This window comes from Bos indicus, chromosome 1, assembly GCF_029378745.1.
Source record: "Bos indicus isolate NIAB-ARS_2022 breed Sahiwal x Tharparkar chromosome 1, NIAB-ARS_B.indTharparkar_mat_pri_1.0, whole genome shotgun sequence".
Classification (NCBI taxonomy): domain Eukaryota; kingdom Metazoa; phylum Chordata; class Mammalia; order Artiodactyla; family Bovidae; genus Bos; species Bos indicus.
Window position 1 is genome coordinate 139,091,997 of NC_091760.1, and position 14,902 is coordinate 139,106,898.

The 14,902-nt window shown below is 41.7% G+C and overlaps 1 protein-coding gene across 18 annotated transcripts in view; it reads right to left on the minus strand.

Moving 5' to 3' along the window:
* The window catches only part of NEK11 (NIMA related kinase 11), a 274,120-nt gene that overhangs the window by 146,407 nt on the left and 112,811 nt on the right, over positions 1–14,902 (minus strand). For all 18 annotated transcript variants that reach the window (XM_070794905.1, XM_070794932.1, XM_070794884.1 and 15 more), the window contains 3 exons: positions 9,640–9,759; positions 6,579–6,672; positions 2,007–2,121 (listed from right to left, as the gene is read on the minus strand). In XM_070794905.1, the coding sequence (XP_070651006.1) occupies positions 2,007–2,121; positions 6,579–6,672; positions 9,640–9,759 (329 nt within the window). The remainder of the gene's footprint in view (positions 1–2,006; positions 2,122–6,578; positions 6,673–9,639; positions 9,760–14,902) is intronic.

Genomic DNA, 14,902 nt, shown 5'->3' on the forward strand with positions numbered 1-14,902 from the left:
CTCACTCCTAGACCACCTGCTCAACACCCCGTCCTGGGGCTTCCTCTTTCTAGACGGTGATGGCCCTTCAGCAACACACAGGCTGTCAGAATTAGTGCTACTTGGTGGCTGTCTGGTCCTTAGTTTTATAGTCTTGAAAGGCCCAGGGGATAGTTCTATGCTTCCAAATTTTACCTTTAGAAAATAACAAATAATGTACTAAAGAAACACCTGCAAAGAACCTAGCTGCAAATCCATCTGATACACATATTTGTCTGCCAACAACTCCCATTACCAGGTGGCTTCCAAAACATCCTTTCGAAAGTTGGCAGATAGTACCTGAAGACTTTCAGGTCCTGGTCTCCTCACAGCTGAAGGAGGCAGGACCAGCTCTAACAGCTCCAACAGGAAGACATCAGATGCATGTTTGGGCTGAAATGACCAGCCAATCCAAGTGCCACTACCTCCATTTTTTTTTTTTTTTTTTGGAAAAGAGAATTCAGCTCCTGCCAAAGAGAGTTTCAGCCACAAGGATGTACCTGGAGACCTTTGACCACAAGATGTGTGAGGCTCCCATGCCCCAACCCCCATCCTAGGACCTCCGCAGCAGGCACACTAAGGCCTATGATAGAAGTCTCCTGAAGCACCTTGCAGACTGGTGCTCGCCCAGGAACCTTTCTGCACTTGGACTGAAACTTGAATCATGTCTGACATTCTCTCAACCTTTCTGGGCTCCTTCCCCAACTCTCCTGATAACATTTTGTACTTTTAGCCCCACCTCGGGGAGAAGGAGATGGAAACCCACTCCAGTACTCTTGCCTGGAAAATCCCACGGATGGAGGAGCCTGGTAGGCTGCAGTCCATGGGGTCACTAGGAGTTGGACACGACTGAGCGACTTCACTTTCACTTTTCACTTTCATGCATTGGAGAAGGAAATGGTAACCCACTCCACTGTTCTTGCCTGGAGAATCCCAGGGATGGGGGAGCCTGGCGGGCTGCTGTCTCTGGGGTTGCACAGAGTCGGACACGACTAAAACAACTTAGCAGCAGCAGCAGCAGCAGCAGCCCCATCTTGGCACCTGCCTCTCAGAGGTCCAAACAACGTATCATTCATTCACTTGAGGGATGTTAACTGAGCACCTACAATGTTCCTGGGCTTCCCAGGTGGCACCAGCGGTAAAACTTGACTGCCAATGCAGGACACATAAGAGACGTGGGTTCAGTCCCTGGGTCAGGAAGATCCCCTGGAGGAGAGCAAGACAACCCACTCCAGTATTCTTTCCTGGAGAATTCCATGGACAGAGGAGCCTGGTGGGCTACACAGTCCATGGGGTTGCCAAGAGTTGGACATGACTGAAGTGACTATGCACGCACACACAATGGCTCTGGCACTTGTCCGTAGCCCTGGGGAGAAGGGTACAGGACTGAAAGGCCACACATTTCGAGCCCTCCCTCTCGGGGTCATGAACTGCTTCCTCTCTTTGGCTTTCACCATGTGCTGAGAGCACATGACAGCCTCAGCTCATTCACTTTATTAATGGATTGCTTCATGGTTAAGGAAACTGTTGCCAGGGCTTCCCCCACTGGGCCAGCCTTTTTACTCTAAAACTCATGTGTTTTTTTTACCATTAGGCTATGATAACCCAGTTTGGCTGACAGCTCTGAGCACTTTTCTTTTCTGGCTCCTGAGGGCCAGGAAAACCAGTTACAGAGGGAAACTGTATTTCAGAGCATTCATAGTGCTACACAGGTTAGTGGTGATGCTGTTTAACTCATACAGAAGGGGAGGTCCCTTGTCCAGTGTGAATTTCTAGCTCATCCTCACCATGTCAAGAAGACAGAGAGGATAGACAAAGCCTCAGCTTCCTGCTCTCTATCACCTCAGCTCAGCTCTGGCAAACTGATAGAAGGTGGCTGCATACACCCAAAGCTTTCCCCAGAGGCCGCCAGGCCCACTGGACAGTCAGCCACACCATCCCACCTGTCATCCAAGAGCAGCCTTCTGAACACTAATGCAAATTCATACCATGATCTCCAAGGTCAGCTATGGTGTCCTCCACATTTGACCCAAGTGTGCAGAGATCCAGGGAAGGAATGGGCTGAGACTCAGGCAGGTTGTCTGAAGCTGGGTCATCACATTCCTTGCAAAAAGTAATGAACAATTCATGAGAAGCTGATCAGAGGAAACAGCATTACCACAAATGAAACAATATTCTTGTTTAGAAAATGATTTGGAAACAAAAGCCTACCTAATCCTCTCCCTTAAACATGGTAACATTTTCAAATCTTAGGAAGGTAGCTTGGAATGAGAGAAACAGCTTTGAATTAACTTGGCAGGTGACCCTGGGCAAAGCATGTAACCTCCCTTGGCCTGAGTGTCAGGGTCATGGTGAGGGTGAGGCAGAAGGGACGCCCAGGGCACACACGGGAGGAGGTACTGACTTGCAGCATCGGCTGCTGAGAATGGGGATCTCCTTCCGTTGTGCACCCAGGCCTCACGCTCCCCGCAGCCTAGTCCAGCCCTGCTCAGCTTCCTCATCTCAAGACTACAGGTGCTGGCTTCCATAATGCTCAAGCTCTCTTCCAGCTTTTTCTGTGATTTTATGAATTTCAATTCCCTAAAAGAAAGAGATCTAAGAGGTGACATAAGAGTTTATACTTAAAAAAAAATGTTAAGTTAAACTTCTCAAATATATCAACAGACATTTCAGCTAATCACTGGGTCTATATATGTGTGTGTGTGTGTTTGCCACCCAGACCTAATGATGAATTGACCTCTTTTCTAGGATAAATGGTTTTCATGGAGAACTAGTCCAAGAGCACCTTCTTATCAAAAGGAGAAAGTTCAAACTATCCTAAATAAATAAGTAAAACACAGCTGTGCTACACTGTGATGTGGCATCTGTGGAAATACAGTCATAAATATTTTTAAGAAAAATAGTCCATTTTTTATACTGTATAATAATTGCTGCAGGAGGTGAAACTGGGGCTCCAAATTTCAAAGGATCACCAATAATGCAAAAAAACAGAGACTGTGTAAAATGTGCCTTTGCACCTATTTCAGAAACTTTTTGAAAACAAGTATTTGAATTCTCAATTGACTTCGATTTTCTGAGGTTCTCTTTGAAGAGAACTGTTATAATGGTCTTAGAAGGAGCAGGACATGACCTGCTCTTTGATCCCCAAGACTATTTCACATTTGCAGGCCTGACCTGCCACACTCTTCACAAAAACCTTCACACCTGCATATACCCCAGGATAAAAGAAAGACTGGGCTTAGTGTGTGCATCGTGGCATCTAGTTGTTTTAAGCTACCATCCTTTAAGAAATGGTGCCAACATGATTCCACAGTCAACTACACTTCAAGATTTCAAAGCCCAAATCCAGCAGAGCAGAAAATGCCTGCCAGAGAAAAAGGCCCCGTCAGTCAGGATCTGAAAAACAAAGCAAGCCACTCTCCTAAACGCCTCAAAGAATTTTTATAATGTTTAAGGGGTGACACAACCAGCCTCTCTCTGAACTCTGATTCTATCTCCAGCTACTGCTTTTGAAATATAATGAGGTTTGCTTCAGCTCGCCAGACAGAAGCAAGAGGACTGGAGAACAGAGCCCAGTGAGAGGAGGAAAAAATTCAACCACAAGTGCGCCTTTGGGGAAAGACAGGAGTGTGTGCCTCTTATTCCTTCTCTCCTTTTAAATTATGTTTTTCTTTAGCTTCTCGCACCTGAATGATCCAATTTACTTCTCACACTATGCTTCATGCTTTTCAGCTCACTGATGCTTCTCCACAAGATGTCTAGACCCTTTGGACCATCTGCAAAGTGTTCAGCTCTCTGTCCTTGGTTCTCTGAATATGTTACACCTGCCTCACTCCTGGGCTTCCCTACTGGTTCAGTCAGTAAAGAACCTGACTGAAATGCTGGAGACTGTGATGTGATCAGACTGGTCTCCACTCTGCCTGGCCTCCTCTCTCCATCCTCCTCCAGGGGGAACAAGAACCTTCGCTCAGGCTGCCTCTCCTTTTCTTCCATTCCCATTAAATGTTCTATTTTTTTCTAAAGAGATAATAAGAAGGTCTGCTCATCATGGCTTTCCCAGATCCTCCTCCATCTGAAGCTGCTTTCAAGAACCCAATTTCTGTTCATTACTAATCAGTGTGATCCTGGCCCAGCAGCGTCAGAATCACCAGGGGGGTTGTTAGAAATGCAGTATCTCAGGCCCCACTTCAGACCAGGCAAGTCAGAATCTGCATTTCAACAAGACCAACCAGTGATTCAGGTGCGTTTTGAAGTTTGAGAAGCGCTGCTAGAAGCCATAAGAATTTGAAATAGCGCCAGCTGACTGTGGAGCTGAGCGGTCAAAGATGGTTTTCCTGAAGAGGAAGTGACATTTGAAAGAGGGAGAGTGGGATGGTACCAACGGGCCAGAGAGAAGCAGCTGATTGGCCCAAAGGAAGGTGAGATACCTGGGGTGCTGAGCAACACCATGTTCCTGTCCTCATCAATATGCAGCTGAGGAAAGCTGCTTCTGCAAAGCTCAGGACCAAAGACGTTGAACTGAATCCTAACAACCAAAGAATGAACCACCACCGTCTCTGACCAAGACAGCCACAGCCACCTCCCTCCTGCCTCTGCTCCTTGCTGATGGATGGGGATGGAATTGGGAGAAACTAGGCAGACACTGTGGAGGTTATGAGTTGGGACTCCATAAAATCTGTGAAATCCTCACGTTCCTCATCTGAACTGAGCCAAGATCTGGAATCCCATGTTCTGTAGGATAATATAGAGTTAATAAAATCTTAAGTGACTTTATGATCCCCCAAGGGCCCTGATTTTTATAGAATGAACAGGACCTCATATAGTGCAGTTGCTTCACGCTGATAATAATCATATCAGAAATTAAAAACAACACAAAAATGATGATTTTGAAGGCCCATGAAGAAAAGTAAAGAAGTTATCAGACACTAAAATATAAGATTATACTTGAAACTATGTTTTTATTTACCATATGCTAACTTCAATATGGTTAGAATAAAGTTATTTAGGCTTTATAATACAAAATATTACCACATCTGTACTTCTCAATATCCAGTCTCTGGGGGTAAAATCCCTTAGAAGCAGGGGGACTCTGAGCATTCCAGGAAAAAAACCCCTTCCAACCCCCACATCTCTGAAGCCATCTTCCCTGAGAATGGGGCTTGGGATAGAGCAGCACCAGCACCCCCACGTTGTCTGCTGAGGGGTCAACTGATAGAGACTCCTAAGGTCAGAGAAGGCTGGACCCCCATCTGCTCTAGCTTTGGGTTTTCAGAACTTGAGAGTACTCACAATCACTAAGTCATCGAGAAAGGTGACTCCTCAGTCAGAGAGCAGCAGAAAACAATGTTCCCAGGCTCTGCTTTGCCTGTAAGTGAGCTCCAGTAGGGGCTCCTGCACACCCCAGATCCAGAGCCCTCTGCTGACTGAGCTACAGTAGTAGAAAGAGTGTCTGCAGGCCTAGGGGTCACCCCCACAATTTCAGGGGGTCTAGCCCATCCTGCTAAACGAAAGACGTTCCCTCAGATGCAGGAATCGCCAATGAACAAATAACCAGAATTTGAAACAGTAAACTTCTCCCAAAAAATGACTCCTTCCCAAGTTGCTTTTACCAAAAGAGCTGCAAGGTTGGTGTTGATGTTCATTATCCAAATACAACCCTGAAGAAAAATTACGTTAAGTATCAAAGCCCACATTAAGGTCAATGAAGATATGTTTAACCATTGCTGCTGCTGCTGCTGCTACTAAGTCGCTTCAGTCATATCTGAGTCTGTGCGACCCCATAGACGGCAGCCCACTGGGCTCCTCTGTCCCTGGGATTCTCCAGGCAAGAATACTGGAGTGGGTTGCCATTTCCTTCTCCAATGCATGAAAGTGAAAAGTGAAAGTGAAGTCGCCCATTCGTGCCCGATTCTTAGCGACCCCATGGACTGCAGCCTACCAGGCTCCTCCGTCCATGGGATTTTCCAGGCAAGAGTACTGGAGTGGGGTTGCCATTGCCTTCTCTGATGTTTAACCACTAGGGAATGGTATTTGCTATTCAGGTGCCTGGGATGCAGAGGACATGAATCTGGGGTGCATTTCATGTGAGTCTACAACCTAATTTATTATTGGATATCTAGGGTAATTTGCCAAAGGAGTTATTAACACAATGTATGATGATATGGATAGGAGACAGAAAATAAAGAGAGAAAGAATGAAAAATAAGACAAAAAGAACAATGGACTAGAGAGGTAAAGCATGGCTGAAATTCAAAATTAGATAGACACATATCTGTTCTGCAAAGTCATACCTTTAACTCAGCTGTTCATTCCATCCTGATGAAGTCACCTTTAAACAGCAGGCACTTGGTGCAGCTGCTCTGAAAAAGTGTTGTCTCTAATTTTTGGCCTACAGTTAGCACTCAAAACAAATCTCAGTACATCCTGGAATTGGGCAAAGTTGGTCTGGATGTTTTTTTTCCCCTACCTTGTCCCCCTTTCCTACCCAGTTGGCCCTACGAATCTGAAGAATCCGAGGCAAGAAAAGGTCTTTTGTAAAATTTAAAACAGAAGCGCACTCACGTGGAGTACATCCACAGTCTGCCGCTGGAAGTTCCGCGATCTCAGTTCCCGCATTCGTTTGTTGTTTTCTTCATATTTTTCTTCCACAAGCTTTCTGCATAAAGTGAACATAGGCAAAGACCTGAAATTTGCTAAGATGACATCTGTTTCATAAGAAAGTGTGATCCCTGTTTCCACAGGCAGACCAGGGTGTTGGGCAACCAGCCTGCAGTCTCTCTCTCAATGGATGAGTGTGGTGCAGCCTCAGTGGGCTCTCCTTTAAAGCATGCAGGATGCCAGCTCCTTGTTCCCCCAGGACTCAGCGTAGGAGGGCAGTGCCATCCCTGTGTGCTCTGGCCTGTGCTGACAGGGGTATGTCTCAGATGCCCGATTAAGAGCCCACCACATACCAATAACTAGGTGACAGCCATAGACACGGAAAATAGACCCACATTTTAAAGAATTTATGGAAAAGAATATGAGAGCTACTGTGAAGAGGACTTTTTCTTGGACATTTCCAGTTTCCTCTACAACAGGAATTGAATTTACTAGACCTGTTGTTAAACTGGAGGAAAGATTTGAATTTTTGTGATTACTTGTGCCCTAATCTATACTTAGATTTCTTGAAAAAATCACTGAACATCCTGTTGTCAAATTTTCTTGTCTTTAAATTGTGTGGGTACATTATAACCCTCATGACAATGAAGTCATTTTCTAGCTAACACCCATCCTTTCTTGAATCCTAGAAACAAAAATCAAAACAAACTTTATTTAACAAACTATTGCCTTTAATAACAAAAATATTAAATGTCACGAGGAAGATCAATGGCTTTTTTGCATATTAAAGAAATTTTAACCTGAGAAATAATTTGTAATGTGCAAATTATTAAATTGCTTTTTTAATCTGTTACTGTCAGACATTTAATTTTCCTTTCACCCTCAACCAATGACACGAACCATGGCACCCTGGAAATAAACGCATTCCTGAGGTGTTAGATCTGGGGCTATGAGTTGATGCAACTGTTCAAACAATATTCATGAATATATTTTCTCAACCAAATCCACACTTAGTGGTGTACTGGATTTTACATATTTGCCAGCTTAACACTGAATAATATCACATTGGTACCTTGAAAGGGCATTGTTGGAACATTTACACCATAGAATCAGCAAACAAATTATTAATAGTAGCTACTCCTCTGGCCCCCACAGACCCAGAAGCTTCATCAGCAAACTACTGCCCATGAAGCACTGTGACAGAAATCTTTTCCCATATTTATTAAAGAAAACATTTGATAAGAGGAAGTGGTCTCTCAGGTTCTTACATGGTTCATCATGATAGGCACTTTAAGTACAAGGACACCTTGGATCATTTTTCAGATACAATGTTGTTGCTGTTGTTCTGTTGGGAAGTCATGTCCAACTCTTTCCAGACTGAAGTATGCCAGGCTCCCTTGTCCTTCACTGTCTCCCAGAGTTTGCCCAAATTCACGTCTGCTGAGTCAGTGATGTGATCTAACCATCTCATCCTCTGCTGCCATCTTCTCTTTCTGCCATCAGTCTTTCCCAGCATCAGAGTCAGCTCTTTGCATCAGGTGGCCAAAGTATTGGAGCTTCAGCTTCAGCATAAGTCTTTCCAATGAATATTCAGGGTTCATTTCCTTTAGGATTGACTAGTTTGGTCTCCTTGCAGTCAAAGGGACTCTCAAGAGTCCTCTCCAGCACCACAATGCAAGAGCCTCAGTTCTTCAGTGCTCAGCCTTTGTTATGGTCCAACTCTCACATCCGTATGTGATTACTAGAAAAACCATCGCTTTGACTATATGGACCTTTGGCAACAAACTGATGTCTCTGCTTTTTAATATTCTAAGTTTGTTCTAGCTTTCCTTCCAAGGAACAAACTTCTTTGAATTTCATGGCTTCAGTCACCATCTGCAGTGATTTTGAAACCCAAGAAAATAAAATCTGTCACTGCTTCCACTTTTTCCCATCTATTTGCCAGGAAGTGATTGGACCAGATGCCATGATATTATTTCTTTAATGTTGAGTTTTAAGTCAGCTTTTTCACTCTCCTCTTTTCCCCTCATTAAGAGGTCAGATACATTAACAAGGTCATAAAATGGACAGATTTTATTTTCAGGCCTTTTTGTCTCTTTAGTTCTTGGTTGGGGCTTCTAAGCTTCAAAAAAAGGCAGAGGAAGAAAGAACAAAAATCGGTCAATTGGGCTACTTACCAGCTGAAAAATCAGTTTTTGAGAAATTGGGAGTCTGGGGTTCCTTGGAAGAATGCTTTCATGTGTAAACTCTGAAGACTAGTGATCTCATACAAGCAGCACTGCCCCCAGACTGCGAAGGGCTTCACTTCGCAGAACAGAGCTGCTTCCAGTCTTCTCTCTCAGTTCAGTCGCTCAGTCATGTCCCGCTTTTTGCGACCCCATGGACTGCAGCATGCCAGCCTTCCCTGTCCATCACCAACTCCTGGAGACTCCTCAAACTCATGTCCATTGAGTTGGTGATGCCATCCAACCATCTCATCCTCTGTCATCCCCTTCTCCTCCTGCCTTCAATCTTTCCCAGCATCAGGGTCTTTTCCAAGGAGTAAGTTCTTCACATCAGGTGGTCAAAGTATTGGAGTTTCAGCATCAATCTTCAGTCTTGTCTCTACAGACAACAATTTTCTGCAGATACATTCTTCTCCCTAGAGAGCAGCCAGTACTCCAAGCAGAGGGGGTTTAGCAAACACTTGGGGAGTATGGACAGAATAGTGAGGCCGCCTTATCACCCCTCACAGGGCTATGTAAAGAAGGTATCAGCAAAAAGGAGGCTTTGTCTGGAGGTTGTCTCTGTATTTTCATTCCTAATAACCTCCCTGATAGTCCATCGTTCTTTTCACATAAGACTGAAAGCTTGATATTAATACTGTCTGACATCTAATCACCATATTTTGAGCGAATGAGTGAAAGAAAAAATTAATAAATATATAAGAATGTACATTTTAATCTTCTCTTGTGGTTTCTGCTTTTATTTAGCACAGTCTTTTAGAGTCCCGAGAGGCAGCCTTCACTAAGGGAAGGTCACTTACTTCAGCTTCCTGGCCTCCTCATCAGCTGCCTGGACCTTCCTCACCCGCATCCTCTCTCTTGGTGTCATCTTCTGCACCTCAGACAGTGCCCGCAGGGTCTGCAGGTGAATCTTTTTTTGCCTGTAAGAACAAAGATTCCCATATGCAACCCATCCCAAACATGCTCAGAAAAATTAAACAAGTATTTTACAGAAGTATCATTACACTACTGAGAAGGGAAAAAGATCTCAAGACTTGCCAAGCAAAAACTAATAAACCCTGGGTAGGTAATTAGCCAAGCAGTACTGTGGTTAATTGGCAATATTTTTAAAATTAGATTTCTGTTTAAAAGCAAAATTTGTACTTTGCAAATTTCTGCTCATTTCACTGCCTATGACTGATTTTCATAGTGTAAGATAAATTAGGATCTTGACTATTAAGGAGTAAATAACAATATGGATAGGACACAAATTTAGAATTAGGCAGACAGGGTTGGAATCCCATCTCTCCCATTCATTAGCTCTGCATCCTTGAGCAAGTTACTGAACCTTTCTGAACCTCAGTTTTCTCATCTATTAAGTGAAGTCGCTCAGTCGTGTCTGACTCTTTGCGACCCTAAGGACTGTAGCCCACCACGCTCCTCCATCCATGGGATTTTCCAGGCAAGAGTACTGGAGTGGGTTGCCATTGTCTTCTCCAGGGGATCTTCCCAACCCAGGGATCGAACCTGGATCTCCTGCATTGTAGGCAGACACTTTACCATCTGAGCCACCAACAGGCTATCATGAGTATTACATGAGATAATGTATATAAAGTGCCTGACACATAAAAGAATCCCCAAATGGTGCTATTAGAATGTGCATGCTCAGTTGCATTCAACTCTTTGCAACCCCATGGACTGTAGCCTGCCAGGCTCCTCTGTCCATGGGATTTTCCAGGCAAAAATACTGAAGTGGGTTGCCATTTCCTCCTCCAGGAGATCTTCCCAACCCAGGGATTGTACCTGTGTTTCCTGCAGCTTCTGCATTGGCAGGCAGATTCTTTACCACTGAGCCACCTGGGAAGCCCCAGTACCATAATAGCTAAATGTTATTGAATATGCCCTGTCTTCTAGGCTTCACACAGTAGATATTTTTTAATATTTTATTAATTGGAAGAAAATTGCTTTACAATGCTGTGTTGGGTTCTGCCATACAGCAATGCAAATCAGTCATAATTATATATATATAATTATATATTATATATAATTATTAATATAGTTATATATTATAATTATTAATTATAATAATATATATAATTATATATATAGAATTATGACTGATTATACATATATATCTCCTCCCTCATAAGCTTCCCTTCCTTCCCCCATCCCACCTCTCTAAGTAATCACAGAGTGATAGACTGGGCATCCTATGTTATACAGTGGCAGCTTCCACTAGCTGTCTATTTTACACATGATAGTGTTGTATATATGTCAGTGTGACTTTTTCAATTTGTCCCACCCTCTTTCCCTTGCTGTGTCCACAACTCCATTCCCTCTGTTTGTGTCTCCTCTCCTTCCCTGCAAATAGGTTCATCAATACAATTTTTCCAGATTCCATATATATGTGCTAATATACAATATTTGTTTTTCTCTTTCTGACTTACTTCACTCTACATAACAAGTTCTAGGTTCATCCACCTCACTAGAACGGACTCAAATTCCTTCTTTTTATGGCTGAGTAATATATATATGTACCACAACTTTATCCATTCATCTGTCAATAGACATCTAACTTGCTTCCATGTCCTGGCTATTGTAAATAGTGCTGCAATGAACATTGTGGTACATGTATCTTTTTGAATTGTGGTTTTCTCAGGGTATATGCTCAGTAGTGGGGCTGCTGCATCACATGGCAGATTTAGTCCTGTTTTTTGTTTTTTTTTAAAGAACCTTCCCACTGTTCTCCATAATGGCTGTAGCAGTTTACATTCCTTCCAACAGTGTAAGAGGGTTCCCTTTTCTCCGCAAACTTCCCAGCATTTGTTGTTCGACGATGGCCATTCTGGTTGGTGTGAGGTGATACTTCATTGTGATTTTGATTTGCATTTCTCTAATAATGAGTGATGTTGAGCATCTTTTCATGTGTTTATTGGCCATCTTTATGTCTCCTTTGGAAAAAATCTGTTTAGGTCTTCTACTCATTTTTTTATTGCGTTGTTTGTTTTTCTGATTTTGAGCTGTATGAACTACTTATACTTTTTGGAAATTAATTCTTTGTCAGCTGTTTCATTTGCAATTACTTTCTCCTCTTCTGAGGGTTGTCTTTTCATCTTGTTTATTGTTTCCTTTGCCATGCAAAATCTTTTAAGTCTAATTGGGTTCCACTTGCTTATTTTTGTTTTTATTTTCATTACTCAAGGAGGTGAGTGAGAGATCTTGCGGCAATTTATGTCAAAGAGTGTTTCGACACGATGGTTTCTTCTAAGAGCCTATGTTTCTTCTTAGAGCCTATGTTTTCTAATACACTATGCTTCTTTTAAGAGCCTATGTTTTCTTCTAAGAGCTTTATAGTTTCTGGGCTTACATTTAAATCTTTAATCTATTTTGAGTTTATTTTTGTGTATTATGTTAGGAAGTATTCTAATTTATGTGTAGCTATCCAGTTTTCCCAACACCATTTTTTGACGAGGCTGTCTTTTCTCCATTGTATATTCTTGCCTTCTTTGTCAAGGATAACGTGTCCATATGTGTGAGGCTTTATCTCTGCAATTTCTATCTTGTTCCATTGTTTTTCATTTCTGTTTTTGTGCCAGTACCATACTATACTGATGACTGTGGCTTTGCATATAGTCTGAAGTCAGGAATGTTGACTCCTCTAGCTCCATTTTTCTTTCTCAAGAATTGCTTTGGCTATTTGGAGTCTTTTCTGTTTCCATACAAACTATAACATTTTTTTATTCTAGATCTGTGGAAAATGCCCTTGGTAATTTGATAGAAATTGCATTGAATCTGTAGATGGCTTTGGGTACTATAGTTATTTTCACAATATTGATTCTTCCAATCCAAGAACATCTTATATCTCTCCATTGCATCATCATTGATTTCGTTCATCAGTGTCTTACAATTTTCTGCAAACAGGTCTTTTGTCTCTACAGGTAGGCTTATTACTAGGCATTCTATTTGAATGCAAGGGATTTCTTTGTATTAATTTTGTACCCTGCAACTTTACTAAATTCACTGACTAGCTCTAGTAATTTTCTGGTGGCATCTTTAGGATTTTCTATGTATAGCATCATGTCATCTGCAAACAGTGAGAGTTTTATTTCTTTTTTTCCGATCTGGATTCCTTTTATTTCTTTTTCTTCTCTGATTGCTGTGGCTAGGACTTCCAAAACTATATTGAAAAACAGTGAGAAGCATGGCATCCATGTCTTTTTCCTGATCTAGAGGAAATGCTTTCAATTTTTCACCATTGAGAATAATGTTTGGTGTGGGTTTGATGTATATGGCCCTTATTATGCTGAAGTAAGTTCCTTCTTTGCCAATTTTCTGGAGAGTTTTTTTTTTTCTTTATCATTAAGGTGTGTTGAATTTTGTCTAAAGCTTTCTCAGCATCTATTGAGATGATCATATGGTTTTTATCTTTCAATTTGTTAATATGGTGTATCACATTGATTGATTTGTGTGTATTGAATCCTTGCATCTCTGAGATAAAACCCACTTGATCATGGTGTATGAATACTTTTAAAGTGCTGTTGGATTCTGTTTGCTAGAACTTGGTTGAGGATTTTGCATCTATGTTCATCAGAGATTTTGGCTGGTGATTTCCTTTTTTGTGTGACATCTATGTCTGATTTTGGTATCAGGGTGATGGTGGCCTTGTAGAATGAGTTTGGGAGTTTTCCTCCCTCAGCAATTTTTTGAAAGAGTTTGAGCCGGATATGTGTTAGCTCTTCTCTAAACATTTGATAAAATTTGCCTTCAAGCCATCTGGCCCAGGAATTTTGTTTGTTAGGAGATTTTTAATTAGAGTTTCGATTTCAGTGCTTATGATTGGTCTGTTCATATTTTCTATTTCTTCTTGGTTCAGTCTTGGAAGGTTATACTTCTCTCAGAATTTGTCCATTTCTTCCAGGATGTCCATTTTATTGGCATATAGTTGCTCATAGTAGGCTCTTAGGATCCTTTGTGTTTCTGTGTTTTCCATTGTAAACTCTTTTTCATTTCTTATTTTATTGATTTGAATCTTCTCCCCCTTTTACTGGTGATTCTGGCTAATGGTTTGTCAATTTTGTTTATCTTTGGAATGAACCAGCTTTTAGTTTTACTGATCTTTGCTATTATTTTCTTCATTCCTTTTTCATTTATTTCTGCTCTTGTTGTTGCTGTTCACTCAGTCATGTCTGACTCTTTGTGACCCCAGGGACTGCAGCATGCCAGGATTCCCTGTCCTTCACTGTCTCCCAGAGTTTGCTCAAACTCATGTCCATTGAGTCCAAGATGCCCCCTTCTCCTGCCCTCTATCTTTCCCTGCCCTTAATATGTCTGCTCTGATCTTTATGATTTCTTTCCCTCTACTAAATTTGGGGGTTTTTTTGTTCTTTTTCTTGTTGCTTTAGGTGTAAGGCCAGGTTGTTTATTTGATGTTTTTCTTGTTTTCTGATGTAGGCTTGTATTGCTACAAACCTCCCTCTTAGCACTGCTTTTACTGCATCCCATAAGTTTTGAGTTGCTCTGTTCTTATTGTCGTTTGTTTCTAGGTATCTTTAAAATTTCCTCTTTGATTTCTTCAGTGACCTCTTGGTTATTTAGAAGTGCACTGTTTAGCCTCCATGTGTTTGTGTTTTTTACATTTTCCCCCCTGTAATTGATATGTAATCTTATAGCATTGTGGTTAGAAAAAATGCCTGATATAGTATTAGTTTTCTTAAATTTACCAAGGCTTGATTTGTGACCCAAGAAATAATTTACCCCAGAGAATGTTCCAGATAAAAAACATATTCTACTGCTTTTGGATGGAATGTCCTATATCAGTTAGGTCTACTGGTCCAATGTGTTATTTAAGGCTTGTGTTTCCTTATTAATTTTCTGTTTTGATAATCTGTCCATTGGTGTTAGTGGAGTGTTAAAGTCCCCCACTATTATTGTGTTACTGATTATTCCTTCTTTTATAATTGCTACCATTTGCCTTATGTATTGATGTGCTCCTATGTTGGGTGCATATATATTTATAATTGTTATAATTTCTTTTTGGATTGATCTCTTGGTCCCTTTATTATTATGTAGTGTCCTTCTTTGTCT